At 42.7% G+C, this 16,715-nt stretch overlaps 1 protein-coding gene across 1 annotated transcript in view; it reads left to right on the top strand.

Annotated features, from left to right (window-relative positions):
• The window catches only part of pibf1 (progesterone immunomodulatory binding factor 1), a 35,835-nt gene extending 19,123 nt beyond the window's left edge, over positions 1–16,712 (top strand). Inside the window, exons 13-19 of the mRNA XM_061836380.1 lie at positions 961–1,111; positions 1,290–1,380; positions 4,713–4,815; positions 9,168–9,298; positions 11,772–11,856; positions 15,444–15,623; positions 16,605–16,712. Of these exons, the coding sequence (XP_061692364.1) occupies positions 961–1,111; positions 1,290–1,380; positions 4,713–4,815; positions 9,168–9,298; positions 11,772–11,856; positions 15,444–15,623; positions 16,605–16,658 (795 nt within the window). The 3' untranslated portion in view covers positions 16,659–16,712. The remainder of the gene's footprint in view (positions 1–960; positions 1,112–1,289; positions 1,381–4,712; positions 4,816–9,167; positions 9,299–11,771; positions 11,857–15,443; positions 15,624–16,604) is intronic.
• The last annotated feature ends 3 nt before the right edge of the window (positions 16,713–16,715 follow it).

Here is a 16,715-nt window from a genome sequence, read left to right as displayed (position 1 = left end):
GTAATACAAAGCGGTCAAGTATATGACTGTCCAATTATAACATAACACAGATGATCAGCGCTCTTATTTTTATCTTAAAGTGACGCTTGCTCATTCGTCGTTGCTATGTTTTTCTCCCTGTTTGTCAGCAGGTCTTCGTCATTAGCCGCAATTCTTTCAACACTTTAACAACTAGAACTTTAAGTCATCATGACGGCCCTTCCCGATCGTGACATTCGTTCCTTTGCCTTACGCGGCTGCCTCAAAGCAGTTCTCAGGAAAAATTAATTCAGTAGAGAAGAAAAAAAATATATATAAAGTTATTGCTGTTTGTTAGTGTTGGTGGTTTTACCTTTTATAATAGAAAATGTGATGAATTAGTTAATTTTTGTGCAAAAATACAGTAAATAATAGGGGGAGTTCTGCGTTGCTTTTTTTGTATTATTGCTCTTACTATCATCTCAATAAATTGGAATAGCATGGACATTTCTTTTCAGTAGTGTAATAACTATAAAGGAAAATTGACCATCTCAATAAATTAAAATATTACATACAAAAAGATCAGAAATATGTTTGTTAGTAAAATTAGGTAGGAATTAGCTTTCCGAAAAGTATTTTCCTCTTTTTTACTGTTTAACAATTGAGAAGTGAAATAAATGAACATTTCTATGATCTGTTTTCTCCATCGCCTATCCTCACTAGGGTTGAGGATATACTGGAGCCTATAGATACTTTTCACGTGACGTCATGAGTCACATGACTTTTATTTACGACGGCTACTGGACGGCAAAACTAGGGAGTACGTGTAGACTCCAGATACCATACGTGTTTTTCTGTCAAATGTATAACACTGCCAGTACAGCTTTCCTGACATGTTTGTGAATGGTATGTCAACAATTTACCTCAAAATTTAAACGTGGTCAAGACTAAATTAATATTTGTAACGGAGATCTGTTTGATCTGTCTCCACCTCTGCGGTAGGTCCTCACGCAGGAGTTTTACAGGCTACAGACGTCATCCGAGAAGCGCACCGCTGAGCTTCACGCGCAGAATGCCGAGCAGGCATCCCGCTTGGAGACGTACGAAAAACTCGAGCAGGAGCTAGACCAGGTCACCATGCAGGCTGCCGAAAGTGAGTCTTCTCGTCCGAGTAGGTTGCATTAAAAAAGATTTCAAATGATTTACAGTATCGTGGTGTATTTAGTCATATCCCCAAAACATGCCATTTGAAGAAGGGTGTGTGCACTTTTCATATCCACTGAATGTTTTACTTTTCTGACAATCGGGCGTTCGCGTCGGTGTCTGTCCAGTTGAGAACGAGGAGGAAGCAGAGAGGGTCCTCTTCTCATACGGCTATGGAGCCAACGTTCCCACCACGGCCAGGAGGAGACTTCAGCAGAGGTAAGGACCCTGAGGCACGCCGCACACTGGTGGGAGTAGCCACACAAAGAAAACAGGAGCGCACACAATAACACATTGCGTTATTGTGACTACAACGAAACGTCTTTTCCTCCTTGTTGGGATGGTTTCTTTACTTGGAATAAATGTCACCCACAAAAATGTATTTTCATGTTTCACGTTTTCAATTGTGTGACTTGCTAAGGTCTTCACATAACATACATTCAATTTGAACCTTCATGTTTTGTACCACTTAAAAGGTGCACTGTATTTTTCATCCCTCAGTTTGGTCTGATTTTGTCCTGTCAACCTAATTTTTTTGGTTGGTTTAATTTGCATTTTGCATGCAAAAAACTGAGATGCAAGGACTGGTTGGTGGCAGTGAGCTCAACAACCTTCACAACAAGCAGCAGAACTTGAACAATTCTTAAAAAAAAAATGGCTTCAAGATGTTAAATGCCACTCGCAGTTCATGTTTAGTGACAAACTAAATCTAAATCAAAGAGATTGACACCTTGTATATTTATAACAGCCACATACATACCTTTGCCATAGAAATGTCGCCTTAGCTTAATGCTAACAAACAATGGAAAACACCTGAGACAAGCCAACAAATCGCATTTATCTAAAAGGTATTGTGACAATTTACTGTATATACTTGTGTACTTCGTTGTTCAAAATATATTTACATTAATTAATTTATCTTTGTTCATCTATCTATGCCATTAAGGCATAGTGACAGGCTGAAGAAATTATTCTTCTATTAGATGGCAGTAACATGCATAATGTATCTACATTTTATGACATTTTTTTTTTTCTTAGTGTGTCGTAAGATTTTTTAATTGTACACTCTGTCTTTTTCAAACCTTGGCTCCCAAAAAGTTCAAATTCACTGCACACAACCATGAGCACTAGCAATAGCTTGCTAATTTTTTTTTAATAACTTTATTGGACGTCAGATATTTACAAATGACGGGAAGAAAAATATATAAATACTGCTATATAAAATAAACCAGCTTTTGGATTCCAATATACTGTGCTTGACCACAATGCAGAGTAAATGACTTTCTTGGAGCTCATCAACGATATCATTGATCGGATCGCCGAATTATAACATTGAAACCAATTACCAGCAAAAATTTCAATTAAGGACTGATCCGGTCAGGCTGATAAAATCGGTGTAAATCCTCAATGCGTCGATCGCAAGGCAGTTTTTGTCAATCGCGACTGCGTGTTGAGAGGAAAAAAAAAAGACATCAGCAGTATTTTTCTGTACTTTAGCTCACCGCGCATGTGCAAACAACGACAGGAAGGGAAAACTCGCTAGTCAGCGAGGTCCCCCCTATTTTAAGCACTCGCTTAATAAATCTTATCAATCGTGAGTATCGATGCTGTCGTAAAGAAGAAAACAAAAACATATCATTTTCATACAGAAGGGAGGCGGACTTATTTTTCACAACGTCATTTTCGAAGTGCGTTTGCCTCATCTGGCAGTGGAGTGAAATGTGGAGCTGCAACTGTTTATGGCAAATACGACACCGACATTGTGGTGAAAAGCAAGCTGAGAATAAAAAAAATGAACAAACTAAAATACCAATTTGGCCGCACAGCAGTCACTTTTTACACAATATAGTTCAACAGCGTAAGCCGCCAAAGAAGCATCGTTCTGGGTTTGTCACATCATCGTAAATTACAAAAAGTCTTTCCAAGACAGAGAGATGGTAAAACTCGTTGTTCTGATCTTTTAAAAATCAGGCAGGAATATTATCTTCAATAAAATCTCTGCAGCTGTAAAGGCGCTGTGAAGCCATGGCTGATGTGTGGAAGGACATTGGAGATTTGAGTCTTTCTTAGTGCAGTTGGACGAATCCACTGACGTCAGCGACACAGGCCGGGTGTGCATTTTCATTTGTGTGGTGTTTAATGATCGTCAACGTGAACTCAGATAGTTCCAAAAAATGTTCAAAGTTAATTATGTTCTGTTGCGCAATATTGGTTCATGCGTTTATGTCAGGCACACAAACATACATTTACATATAAAGAATCCTCAGTATACTTTAAAATAAATACACTTTGCATGTTTGTAGTGGGTAGATCTTTGTGACTCGGTCATTCTATTTCGTCATTGGTCAGTCTTAAAAAAAAAAAATGACGTAAGCCCCCCCTTCCCACCCCATTCCCGGTCGACCGCGAGAGCCTGGCTGCTTGAAAAGTAGATCTTTGGGTAAAAAAGTCTGGGCACACCTGGTGTAAAGTCTATTGGTCATGTAGGCAGACTATATGAGAGTACTCTCAGGCATATACACGGAAAATGACTAATAATACTTCACCTTACTGAGTCATTTATTGCAGTTGTGAAACTCTTCTTTCTTTGTGTCAGCACAACTATATTATATCCCCCCCCCCTCCCCCCGACCATCACTGGCCAAATCGTGCGCAACAGAAAAAGCCTAAATTAATTTATCATGATTTTTTGGAAACATTGCATTCCAATTATGTTATTACTAAATGTGTGTTATGAGTCCTATTTTCTTTATTGAAAAAAAGTAAGTATCTCGAGGCTTTACTGTAGTTTAAAACAAAACACTTTTCATGATGTGAGTTCATCCATAAAACATTTGTCCAGTGAGTCCAAGACTGCACATGCTTGAATCCTTTGAGGTCTGAGGTTTTCCCTTTTTGTTATGCAAAACTCACAATCACTCAAAAACATTGCAGTCACTACAAATCAAATCCGAGGCCTTGTGTCGTCCCGGCAACTAGCGGCAGCTTGTATCACCCTGAAAATAGCCACACTCGCACACGTCCACACGTGTATTTGTTTTACCGTCATTTCTCACCGAAAAGCTCAAGTTATAAAAGCCGAGCGATTTGCTCCTTTGTGTGCCGACTGGGGTGAAGAAGTGCTTCCTCAACTATATTCGTGTTTGCAGTGGCATTAGACCTGCCCGGGTGGATGACAGCCTTCATACCAGCACAAATTCCTCCTGCTTTTTTCTCTTCTCGTTGCCAAATGTCGACGTTTCGCCATGTGATATACTGCCGTCATCTGCATGCGGGCCCCCCAACCTTCCTTCTTCCTTCTGCGGTCGACTACCAGTCACTGTGTTGTGACTTGTATTGCATGTGTGTGTCCTGCATGTGTTTTTATAGTCCGTGTGCTCTTTTTGATAAAGTCAAAACAAACTCAAAACCTCATATTGATCTCATCTGTCATGGTTACGTAACCCGTGAGGGAAATATTGAAGTAACACTAGTGGTAACTTGCAGTGTTTTGGAATTTTCTCCTCACTTTTTGTGTGTGTGTGTGTGTGTGTGTGTGTGTGTGTGTGCAGTGTTCACCTGGCCCGCAGGGTGCTGCAGCTGGAGAGGCAGAACACATCACTGAGGAGAGACTTGGAGAGGCACCAGACCCAAACAGGCCGAATATCTGAGGAGGTAAACACCAAGCGAGGCGCCTCGGCGTTCGCTATTATGCGACGTGTTTGTTTTTACACTCACGCGTCTTCGTGTCTACGCCTGCGTCGTGCACATCTATAACATTGTATTCCATCCTCCGCCCGGGCAACACGGCTATTCCGCAGTTTTACGAGAGCCCGAATGATTTACTACAAGTGTTTTGATGGCATAACAGTTATCACACAGCAATGCACGCTGTCTCCTCTCTCATCGGCACCCGTCCCACACCTTCATGCCATTGCACGGGCCAGCCGGTGGTGGTTCAGTTGCTGTTAGTCTCGCGCACTGTGATCGCTCGTCTTAACAATTGGCTCTGTGTCCTCGCACAAAAAACGCCAGGTTTTTGTTGGGGCAAACACAACAGCTTAGGCAACAAAGTGTGAGAAGCCGGAGTCGTAGTGCCTGTCTGTCACACTTGTTGACTCACTGGGAAAGCAGTGTCACAAAACCATGACGGCCGCGTCTTATCCTCTCTCAGCACCTCTGCGTACCAATCGCGGAGGCTTACGTTGTGTTGTGTGTCTGTGCATGTGCAACTTTCATTCGGGGTGTGTGCGAGCTCACATGTCTGCCGCTCGTGCCGACTCGAAAGTCATCGTAAGGCGTAAAAAATGCCAGATCGGCGGCGGTGTCCAGTTGGTTTCATTTTTTTTCCTCGTCCTTATTTTATTCTATTTTTTTTTATACTTGTCGAGTCGCACAAGAGTTGAGATGGTTGAGAGCAAAAAGGTTCAGCCCCACTTGAGGCTAAATAAACCAGCCATTCACCTGTCAGCTAAGACTGACTGTCATTCATCAGAAATACTTTATGATTCATTGAGTATGAAAGGAGAGCATGAAAAATTGCAGTTTCTCTATACAGGAAAGCCAAGGGTGTTAACAACATCACCACCCACACAGACGCCCTGACTAACTTTACTATTGTCTTCAACCTCCCACCCACTTCGGCTCGCCCTCCTACCCACTTTTGCTTGCCTTCCCGTGGGCTGTAAAAGTGGTTTAATATGTAACGACCCAAGTTTAACTGTTTCCCCTAAGATTTTAGAACCGATAGCAACTAAGCACAAGCAAGCGCACTGTAACATTGCTTTTACTTCCGCATCTGTCGCATCTCCAATTCCTACTTTTTAGCTAGTCCCCATTTTTAAGAACAAAGGCGATGTTCAGAACTGTGAAAACCACAGATGAATAAAGATGATGAGCCACACAATGAAGTTTTGTGAAAAAGTAGTGGAGGCTAGATTCAGGAGAGAAGCAAGTATCTGCGAGCAACAGTATGGTTTCATGTCTAGAAAGACTACAACAGATGCATTTTTTGCCTTGAGGATGCTCGTGGAAAAGTACAGAGAAGGTCAGGAGGAGCTACATTGTATCTTTGTAGACCTGGAGAAAGACTATGACAGAGTACCAAGAGAGGGACTGTGGTACTGCATGCGCAAGTCTGGCGTGGCGGAGAAATATGTTAGAATAGTACAGGACGTGTATGAGGGCAGCAGAACAGCGGTGAGGTGTGCCATAGGGTGACAGAAAAATTTAAGGTGGAGATGTGACTGCATCAGGGATCTGCGCTGAGCCCCTTCCTGTTTGTGGTACCAATGGATATGCTGACAGACGAGGTTAGACTGGAATCCCCTAGGACTACGATGTTCGCCGATGATATTGTGATCTGCTGTGAAAGCCAGGAGTAAGCGGAGGAACAATTAGAAAGACTGAGGTACCCACAGGAAAGGAGAGGAATGAAGATTAGCTGACGTAAAACAGAAAGCAGACTTCGATGGTTTGGACCTGTTCAGAGGCGAGAGAGTGAGTATATTGGTGGAAGGGTGCTGAGGATGGAGTTGCCAGGCACAAGAGCGAGAGGAAGACCAAAGAGAAAGTTTATGGATGTGGTGAGGGAAGACATGAGGGCAGTTGGGGTTAGAGAGGAAGATGCAGAAGATAGGCTAAGATGGCAAAAGATGACATGCTGTGGCGACCCCTAACGGACAAGCCGAAAGGAAAAGAAGAAGATGTGCGTGAATGAGAAGGGCAGAGGAGGAAGAGTGAAGCGATAGCGAGGGTGGACGACTTCAAATACTTGGGGTCAACGATACAGCAATGGAGAGTGTGGTAAGGAAGTGAAGAAACGGGTCCAAGCGGGGTGGAACAGTTGGCGGAAGGTGTCTGGTGTTCTATGTGACAGAAGGGTCTCCGCTCAGACAAAGGGCAAAGTTTACAAAACAGTGGTGAGGCCGGCCATGATGTACAGATTAGAGACGGTGGCACTGAAGAGCCAACAGGAAGCAGAACTGGAGGTGGCGGAAATGAAGATGTTGAGGTTTCTCGCTTGGTGTGAACAGGTTGGATAGGATTAGAAATGAGCTCATTCAAGGGACAGCCAAAGTTGGATGTTTTGGAGATAAGGTTAGAGAGAGCAGACTTCGATGGTTTGGACATGTTCAGAAGCGAGAGAGTGAGTATGTTGGTAGAAGGGTGATGAGGATGGAGCTGACAGGCAAAAGAATGAGAGGAAGACCAAAGAAAAGGTTGAATGATGTTGTGAGGGAAGATATGAGGGCAGTTGGGGTTAGAGAGGAAGATGCAGGAGATACGCTGAGATGGAAAAAGATGACACGCCGTGGCGACCCCGAACGGAACAAGTCGAAAGAAAAAGAAGAAGACTGTTTTCTATCACAAGGTAGCTACAAATGTATTCGGTCCATTATTGACATTATACTTCATTTTAACTTTAATATAGAGATAATGTCGAAGAAGGGGCATCAACATTTATAAACCGAAACGTCACAATTTCATAATAACAAGGCGCTCATTGTTCAAGCCTTACATTGAGTCAGTTTGAATATTTTTTTAGGATCATACCAACATAAAGGCCAGACAGTGCCTTTGTAAAAGAGTAAAGATGTGTCATAAAATCACAGGAATACAGCAGAGTGCCCTGTCGGATCTGTACAGGTGGCAGATTGGGAGGAAGGCCAAAACCATCTTTTCTGACATCACGCATTCCCGTTAAATATGGGGGATTTCAGATTTTGCGTTCAGGCTCCAGGAAAAGATTAGACCATATATCATGAGCAGTAACTTCAGAAACTTCTTCATCCCCACTACTACTGTATAATTGTTTGAAATGCATGTAACAGGAGAAGAGGAGGACTCACTTGTTTGAACAGAAATTTTTACCCTCTATGTCTCTCTCTGCAATTACTTTACTGTTTGTTTTTGTTGTTTTGACTTTTGCTGTCCTGCCATCCAAGGATAAATTTAAAAAAGTTTTTGTCTTATAGCCGCTTTAAACAATATTATCACGAGACAGTCTTTGTAAGTTCGACAGAAGCGAGCATGCCTCCATCAACAACATTATGTTAATGTCCATAATTAGAAAGGCCCGATATGCAGCCTATCCAATCACACTCACATCCTTTTCTTACTTTTCAATAAATCTTAAACTGGAACCTAGCTGCATCCTGATAATAAGGACAAAATTAAACATCCCACTCATCTCGGGTCATCTTGGGTCCTCTCGGTTACCTCAGAATCATATTTATTTGCCAAGTAAGTCAAAAGCAAAAAGAAGAAATTTTTCTCCGGTAGTCCTTTAGTACGAAAACAGACGGTCGATTTGAAGCGAATACTTTTGAAGCATAAAGGCATGAAAAACACAGGCATCCACTGGGCCAAGTGCCGTTTTGGTAAAGATTACACATTACACTTGCTGATTTTTCCCTCCTCATTATGTGTAGATTCTCTTCAATTTCAAAAATCAGTCAAATTGGTAAAATTCTGCATATTTGTACCCAACTTGACATGCGTGTTATTCAACTGTGATATGAAGGAAAAGTAACCATCATCATGATATTGCTTCATCTAGTTGGACCTACGGTCGGGACTGTGACATCATTTTTAAAAGTAATGCATCAATGGGGAATTAAGTTCAGAGGCCTTCACTGACAGCCTCCATTGAATACATTGACGCCCCCCACCCCCAACAAAATTATTTGTCCCAAGACAAGGGCAATTTAGGGAAGGGGGGATTCCTAACCGCTAGGCTGTGGCCCAGAATTATGCAGTGCTTGGCAGAATGTGAAGCAAAACATGGAAATCCACTCCAGACTGTTCACCTTATCAATCACTTTAAAGGGCCTTGTGTAATATTTATACGAGACCCCTTGAATTAAAGCTGAGTCCAAACTTAAAACGTTTCTTTTTTTTTTTTTCCCCCACACCCACTGTGCTCGTTAACAGAGGCAAAGTTCCAAGCGGACGGCAACCGAGACATTTGTTGCGCGATTGTGATATCCTTCGGGTGACCTTCTTGCTTTGTGCGCATCACGCAGCTGTCGGCGGCCAACCAGATGTTGGAGCAGACGCAGCAGCCTTACAGCTACCTGATCGAGACGCTGAGACAAAAGGACGCCCAGATCAACGGCCTGAAGCAACGCGTCGCGTCACTTGAGGACGATGTCACGTATGCGCACACATTCATAATTGATCACATGTCAGGAATTCCTCAATCATTAACTTAAAGACGCAGTGCCTTAAGTGGTTGGGACTTCTGCCTCACAGCTGAAAGGTTTTGAGGTTTGAATCTCACAAAATCTGTTGTGACCACCACTTGCCTCATGCAACGTACCAAACACATTTATTGCGCATTTATTACTTACTCATTACCTTTATTACGCAGGTGTGCCCAAATAAAGCGCCACGCTATGATGTACAGTTTTACCGTATTTGGCTAAACTGGATTGGGTAAGGGGGACAAAACCCAGTCAGGATGTGATTTATCTCCAGCAGTGCTAATAGAGCTCCATTGCAGAGTTGATTGCCATTGACCCACCACCATCCTCTCATGTTGTAGCACAACAAATACAGTAAAACTCCATATTTTAGAATGGCCTTTTATTGTAGGCAGCCACAGGCACCCCTGTGCTACAGTCATGCTGTTTAATCAATGTCTCTATGTGCCACAACTATGAGGTGGATGGATTATCGGTGCGAAGAAGTGCTCACTAACATTTATTTAAATAGATTTGTGGACAATATTGGAAAGAAACAGGCCATGAGTGTACATAGGCAATGTTCTTGATCTTGGACTTAAAGGTCCACTGTCATGAAATGCATGATTTTTAGTATGTTATTAATTATGTCAGCTGGTATGGACCCATCCATTATTTTTCACCACAAAACATGATTTTTGACGTGTATGGCTTTTTGTAACTCCTGCCATGAAAATCTTCTCGAGGGATTTGTTTCGGAGAAGAAGCAGGAAGTGACGTACAGGGCAGTAGCGCACTCAAGCGGTCTCATCTGTTTATACTTGTTTTATCTGCTGGAAGGTAGCTCGTTGTTCCTTCGTGTTAGCCAAAATGCCGGCTTGTTGTATTGCTGGATATTGCTCGAAAACTCTTCATACTTTTACAAAAGATCCGGTTCGTCATGAAAAATGGATTGCACGGGTGCAAAAGAGGAGAGCGACGTGAATTCCAAATGACAGGTAGGTGTGTATACAGCTACTAAAAAAAAAAAAAACAAAAAAAAAACAATAGTTGGGGCGGGGGCGTAATCTGTAAATCAGGGGTGCTCAATGTGTCTGTGTGCATTGGAAGGCTTCCTTGTAGGACAGCCTCCACAGGCCTTGTGGATTGCCGCCGGCCTTTTCAACATGGCTTCGGCCGGGGTGGCTCGTCGCGCTGTCAGACCACGGTGGCTCATCTCCGCCACGGAAGTGGATCGAACAGGGAGGCGGTATGGCAGCGGCATCGTCATTGCTCGTGGGCGGCGTTGTTTTTTTATCACCGCCGCGTGGAGGTGGATCAAGCGGAGAGGTGGTTTGGCCGTGATCCGCATATCATTTAAATAAGGCTCAAAACGATAGGGTAATATTGCCCTGGTCATTTCACTCTGTTGTGAGATGTTCTCTTTTTCGAAAAGAGCTTCTGTGTCAAAAGGGGCGTGTTCGTCTGCCATAATAGTACCCACAGTGTGTTTTCAATGGCGAATGTCCGGGTGACGTCACGGGTAGTATATGCACCCGATATGGCGACCACGTTGCGCATGGATGACACACTCTCCGCTCATATTTATTTTTTCGTATAGACATTGAAGTGAATAACGTTATATATTTTTCATTACAATATCTATTTTAGAACATTTATAGGGATGACACTTGGGCTTTAAGCAAAAGAAAACCAATGTTGAGTTTCTATTTATATTCAAAATCTAAAAATATGTTTCCTTTTAATTATTTGCCTTACCAGCAAACGGGGCAACCCAGTAATGCAAGTCTGCCTCACAGCACCTCACCATCTTGCCTTTAAATGGAATAGAAGCAATGTAAACCCTAACAGGAGGAAGCTTTTGGCAAGCCCCGAGACTCCGCGACCCACAAGTATCTTCAGGTTATGTGACGGGGCGGAAGGAAAGTCAGTATTTAGCACGGCAGTTCGCTATTCATTGTGCATCGTGGAATGTCACATGGCTCTGTTACAGTGGCATCATTTGCTTTTTAATGCTCTACTTTTATTTAGCCTACATTGGGGCTCCTATCACCGACGCCGACTTCCCCACTCTGGGATTTTTAGTTTCGTGCTGCGATTAACACACGTTCAACAATTGTCTGTGAGGCCAGCGTGCAGCTCTGGTCACGTCTGATTATTTATGCAGGGTCATAGTTCATTCATGTCTTCCTTTCTTCAATGATACCTATCATTTAGGACAGTGATGTCATTTTTTTACCACACTTTTTTTTTTTTTTTTTTGCACTGATCATGATGAGACTCCATCCCAATACAAAAGAAAACCCACTCATACGCAGAGAATGTCGTACGATTGTTCTGAGTCACGCTTAGTCATCAGTAAACAGTCTGTCTCGGATCATAAATCAAGGTAAATTGAACTTTGCCATGTTTTCTTTTAACTTCCGATCTTGTGCGCGTCACCAGTTCTCTGAGGAAAGAGCGGACGGCCCTGCTGCAAGTCAAGGACAACATGGCTGCCGATCTGGAGCGGCTCCTCAACCATCGGGAGGTACATGTGACAACAACCCTTCCGTACGGGAAATTACGGTACAATAAACCCTCGGTATTCGTAAGGTTAGAGGACATACTGTAGACATACTGCGAAGAGCAAATATGTGTGAGCTATACTGTAGATGTCGCCCCTAAAATTTTTATAATTGGCGATATTAATAGATAAACTTTAAATATACCCCAAGCTATGATCCACAAAACATCCATCCATCCATTTTCTTTTCTGCTTATCCTCACAAGGGTCGTGGGGAGTGCTGGAGCCAATCCCAGGGTACACCCTGAACTGGTTGCCAGCCAATCGCAGGGCACATGAAGACCAACAGCCGCACTCACAATCACACCTAGGAGCAATTTAGAGTGTCCAATTTATGTCGCAGGTTTTGGGGATGTGGGAGGAAACCCACGCAGGCACAGGGAGAACATGCATACTCCACACAGGCAGGTCCGGGATTGAACCCGGGACCTCAGAACTGTGAGGCCAACGCTTTACCAGCTTGTGCCGCTCCATAAAACATGTTATTGTAATTTCAAACTAACCTTATAAAGTTACCCTTAAAAATGAATGCTATAGTGGTGGTTTGATTTTTAAAAGTGAAGATAATATGAGGTTTTGGTCCAAAAACACATGAAATTTGACACACATGATTTATTTACATGGACCACGTAAAATGATATGACGGGCCAGGTCCGGCCGCGGGGCCCTGAGTCTGACACCCCCGGTTTACTATACGAATTGTTTCCCCGCTTGCTGTGTTTATCCGACAGATGTTGACGGGACCAGCCGAAAATGTTCACATGTGCCTCGAAGGCATCAACCCAATAGAGCAATGATTGAGCCCGTCGTGCCTGTTTGCCACTTTTCAGTCGCTTTTTGAACAAACATTCAGGCTTTTCACACCAGGCGAGTTCTCTCGCTGTGTTGCAACAATTCCTTTAAGTGTACGTGTGTTTGTGTGTGTGTCTATGCGCGGACACGTGAAAACAGCACCCCCCCCCCGCCATCATTCCTCCCGATTGCTTTCTGTTTGCTATATGAAGTATGTGCCCTGTCATAGACAGCTGTTCCTCTCCGCCTGCCTGTTTGAGATGCCACCGCAGTGTGTGTGTGTGTGTGTGTGTGTGTGTGTGTGTGGTGTGTGTGTGTGTGTCTGTGTGTGTGTGTGTATGTGTGTGTCCATGCATTGCTGCGACTTTGTGACATGCCAGCGCTCATGTCCTCAGGGGTGATAAATAGAACAGCGACACGGCCCACTCCTTTAGCCCACCCTGCAAGACCCTTGAAGCTCGTTGAGCCCCGGGGTCGTCCTTAAGAGGTTGTTGTAGACCAGGGGTGTCAAACTCATTGCCGTTACGGTTTCCCTCAAAGGGCCGTTACGACTGTGAAACCGGAAAAATTTTGAATCGCTTCATCGTATTTACCGGACACATGAAATTTATGAACTAGATTTGGAATCAGAAATCATTGGTAGTGGGTTTTTCAACTATTGTTGATGTTTGATAACGCAAAACTGCTTGTAATATCTCAAGGTTTTCATTTATGATTTGACAATTTAAAATTTTGCTTCAGATTTTAACAAAAATCATGGAATTTGACATATGATTTGCCTACGGGCGGCCCAGTGGCTCAGCTGGTGAAGCGTCGGCCTCACTGTTCTGAGGTCCCGGGTTCGATCCCTCCCTTTTTAAGGGTTTGAGCCTGTTTGAAGTTTGCATGTTCTCCCCGTGCCTACGTGGGTTTACTCCGGGCACTCCAGTTTCCTTCCACATCCCAAAAACACACAACATTAATTGGACACTCTAAATTGCCCCTAGGTGCGATTGGCTGGCGACCAGTTCAGGGTGTACCCCGCCTCCTGCCCGTTGACAGCTGGGATAGGCTCCAGCACTCCCCGCAACCCTTGTGAGGATAAGCAGCAAATAAAATGGATGGATGGATGGATGGATGGATGGATTTGCCAATGCGGGCCACACAAAATGATGTGCCGGGTCAAATCTCACCCCCTGGCCTTGAGTTTGAAACCTGTGTTGTAGACCAATGATTCGCAACCATGTTAGTCTGCCGTGAGAGATCCTGGCTGGAGGGAATTGTCAGATTTTCTTGAAATGGTCCTAAAATACTTTACCGCAACCAATGTACAGATTGTTTGTTCATCAAGCTACAGTATATGACTGCCAAATTCCGACAACATATTTAAATGCTACAATGGTACAATTAACCTGTGTATCCACCTGTTGCCATTCATACAACAGAATAGCTTTGTGTTCAGATAATTAGGCCCGAATTTCACCCCGAGATAGTAAATATGTAAGCAGGTTATTGTTTCAGTATCCCCCTCTCGTTTATTGCGGAAGATACTCTTGCGAGTCCTTATGAAGAAAAGTTTTGAATAGTTCTCCCACGCACTTCAAACATACTGTAGTAAAACACATTCAAACTAATTAAAAGACATTTTTGAAGTATTCCTTCACACCAGTTCCCAAACCTGTTTCTTGCACAGTTCTACAAAAACAAGGGACCAAGCGTGCTCGCTTCAAGCTGTTTCACGCCCAATTGAAATTTACTGGGAAGAAAAAAGACAATAAAACTTGTATATTTAACACCAAAATCTTCAACCATCCGTATAATTTATTCTAATAAAATCCACTATCTTAATGTTAACATTTCATTAGACCCAAGGTTAAAGTAATTACAAACCTTCAAACAAGAAGTACTTTAACAACCAAGGAGAAAGAACACATACAAACAGAGCATCCAGCAATGCTCACAGTTACCGTAATTTCTCGAAAATAATACTAAATTTTTTCCAAAAATATTTTCAAAAAGTCAATAGAGTGCATTGTATATTATATAGGTATGGATGAAAAAGCAAAAATACAATCACATTGTATAGTCGCATACAGGTCCACAGAGTGGTAAAAAAAAAAAGGTGTACATATAAATTTTGATATGATATTCAATGTCTTATTTATATCTCATTTTTATATGTTGCGGTAATATGCGCCACCAACCTGAACTCCTCGTAGCCGCTTATCCTCACGAGGTTTGCGGGAAGGCTGGAGCCTATCCCACCTGTCAACGGGCAGGAGGCGGGGTACACCCAGAACTGGTTGCCAGACGATCGTAGGGCACATGGAGACAAACAGCCGCACTCACAATCACACCTAGGGGCAATTTAGAGTGTTGCATGTTTTTTTTGGGATGTGGGAGGAAACCAGAGTGCCCAGAGAAAACCCACGCAGGCACGGGGAGAACATGCAAACTCCACACGGGCGGGGCCGGGGTCGAACCCAGGTCCTCGGAACTGTGAGGCCAACGCTTTACCAGCTGCTCCACCGTGCCGCCACAATAAAAGTGTACAACTCTAAATTCAGACTTGACTAGATTCTATTTTAAAAATACACTAAAACAAGCACTGTACTATTTGGGACATTTTTGTTTGGATGCATGACATGAGATTTTTCCAATGTAAAATATGCGCCTTGGGTTAATAAAGCTTGGTATACGACGTTGTAGGAAAATAGTTATGTTGCACAAGAAGCGACATAATAAAGTCTTTTAACGCATTTCTCCATGTGATCCCGCAGGAGTTAGCCATGATGAAGCAGGTCCTGATCAGCATGCGCTCCCAACAGGAGAACGCCCTGAGCCCCTTGGGGGCGAACAAAGCCAACCCGAAGACCTCCGGCTCAGACAAGTGGCGCTCCAAGCGGGACGGCGGGCCCACCGGGGACGAGTCCCCCGGCAATCCTAAACCCACCGTCTTCGTAAGTGTCAGACGGGGCCCACGCCCATGCGTGAGTCACGCACCTCAGCCCTGAGACAAGGGAGACACGTTCGCAGGGTAGTAAGAGAACAAAAAAACAAAAAAAAAGTCAGTTGGGTTTCATTTGAGCAACAGTTGAAACAGAAAGTGGCACAAAGGGGAATAATGATAATCTCCTCATCCCTCCTGTTATGTAAGTGGACATGAAGCATTTATCACATATTTTTTAGTTAAGGTGTGCGTATGTCACATACAAGTGCATCTGAATAGATTGAAATATTGTAAAAAAAAAAAAAAGTTACTTCTTCCAGTAGCTGCAGTCAAAAAAGTAAAACTACACATTCATGCACACAGGCATTTCTTTTCAGAAGACCAATTCATATATGGTTATTTATTATTTTGTTATTAATACAGTGACTTTAAGTGTTTAAAGTATGATAGTCAAAATGATAAAATATTTCACACTGTGTAATATGACTTATGAATTACTTTTCTCTTTTTTAATTGAACTGAATGAAGCATTTTCTGCAATATTGTAATATCTTGACGTCTATCTGCATATGAAATGGAGAACGAATGTATGATATTTTATTTTATATTTTATTTCTACCACCCACGCTCGCCTTTCTTTTAGCCGCTTCTGTGGCTGCCAGCTTCCAAGCTTCAATAGATGATGTTTTGGCACGCTAGCAACTCCAACGATAAAATATACACGTGAAAAACAAAATAATGGCACCAGCAGGTTTATTCTCACACAATTTTCACACTAAAAAAAAATCTAAATGGGTCAATTTGATCTACAACATAGCAGCCGGGTTTATTCAAGTTGCTTGAAAATACAGGTCTGGCAAGAAAATCAAACGCTGTATCTTCTTCCAGTTCATCTTCCGTGTGAAACAAGATACCTTCATTGTTTCTTTAAATCACCAAAGAAAAAGAAATCATGTTCTTAAAGAAATTTTCCCTTTTGTTTTATTTGCAGACCAAAAGAGAAGCTCCTGATTGGTTCCAACGACTCAAGCAGAAACCCAAATAATGACGTGTGTAGGGCTTTATAAAAAAAAATAAAAGTGAAAATTGTTTTCCCCTCGCT

The sequence above is a fragment of the Syngnathoides biaculeatus genome, chromosome 12 (genome assembly GCF_019802595.1).
Source record: "Syngnathoides biaculeatus isolate LvHL_M chromosome 12, ASM1980259v1, whole genome shotgun sequence".
In the NCBI taxonomy this organism is placed as follows: Eukaryota; Metazoa; Chordata; class Actinopteri; order Syngnathiformes; family Syngnathidae; genus Syngnathoides; species Syngnathoides biaculeatus.
Note: the sequence above shows the minus strand (reverse complement) of the source record. Positions and strands in the feature narration are given on the sequence as shown.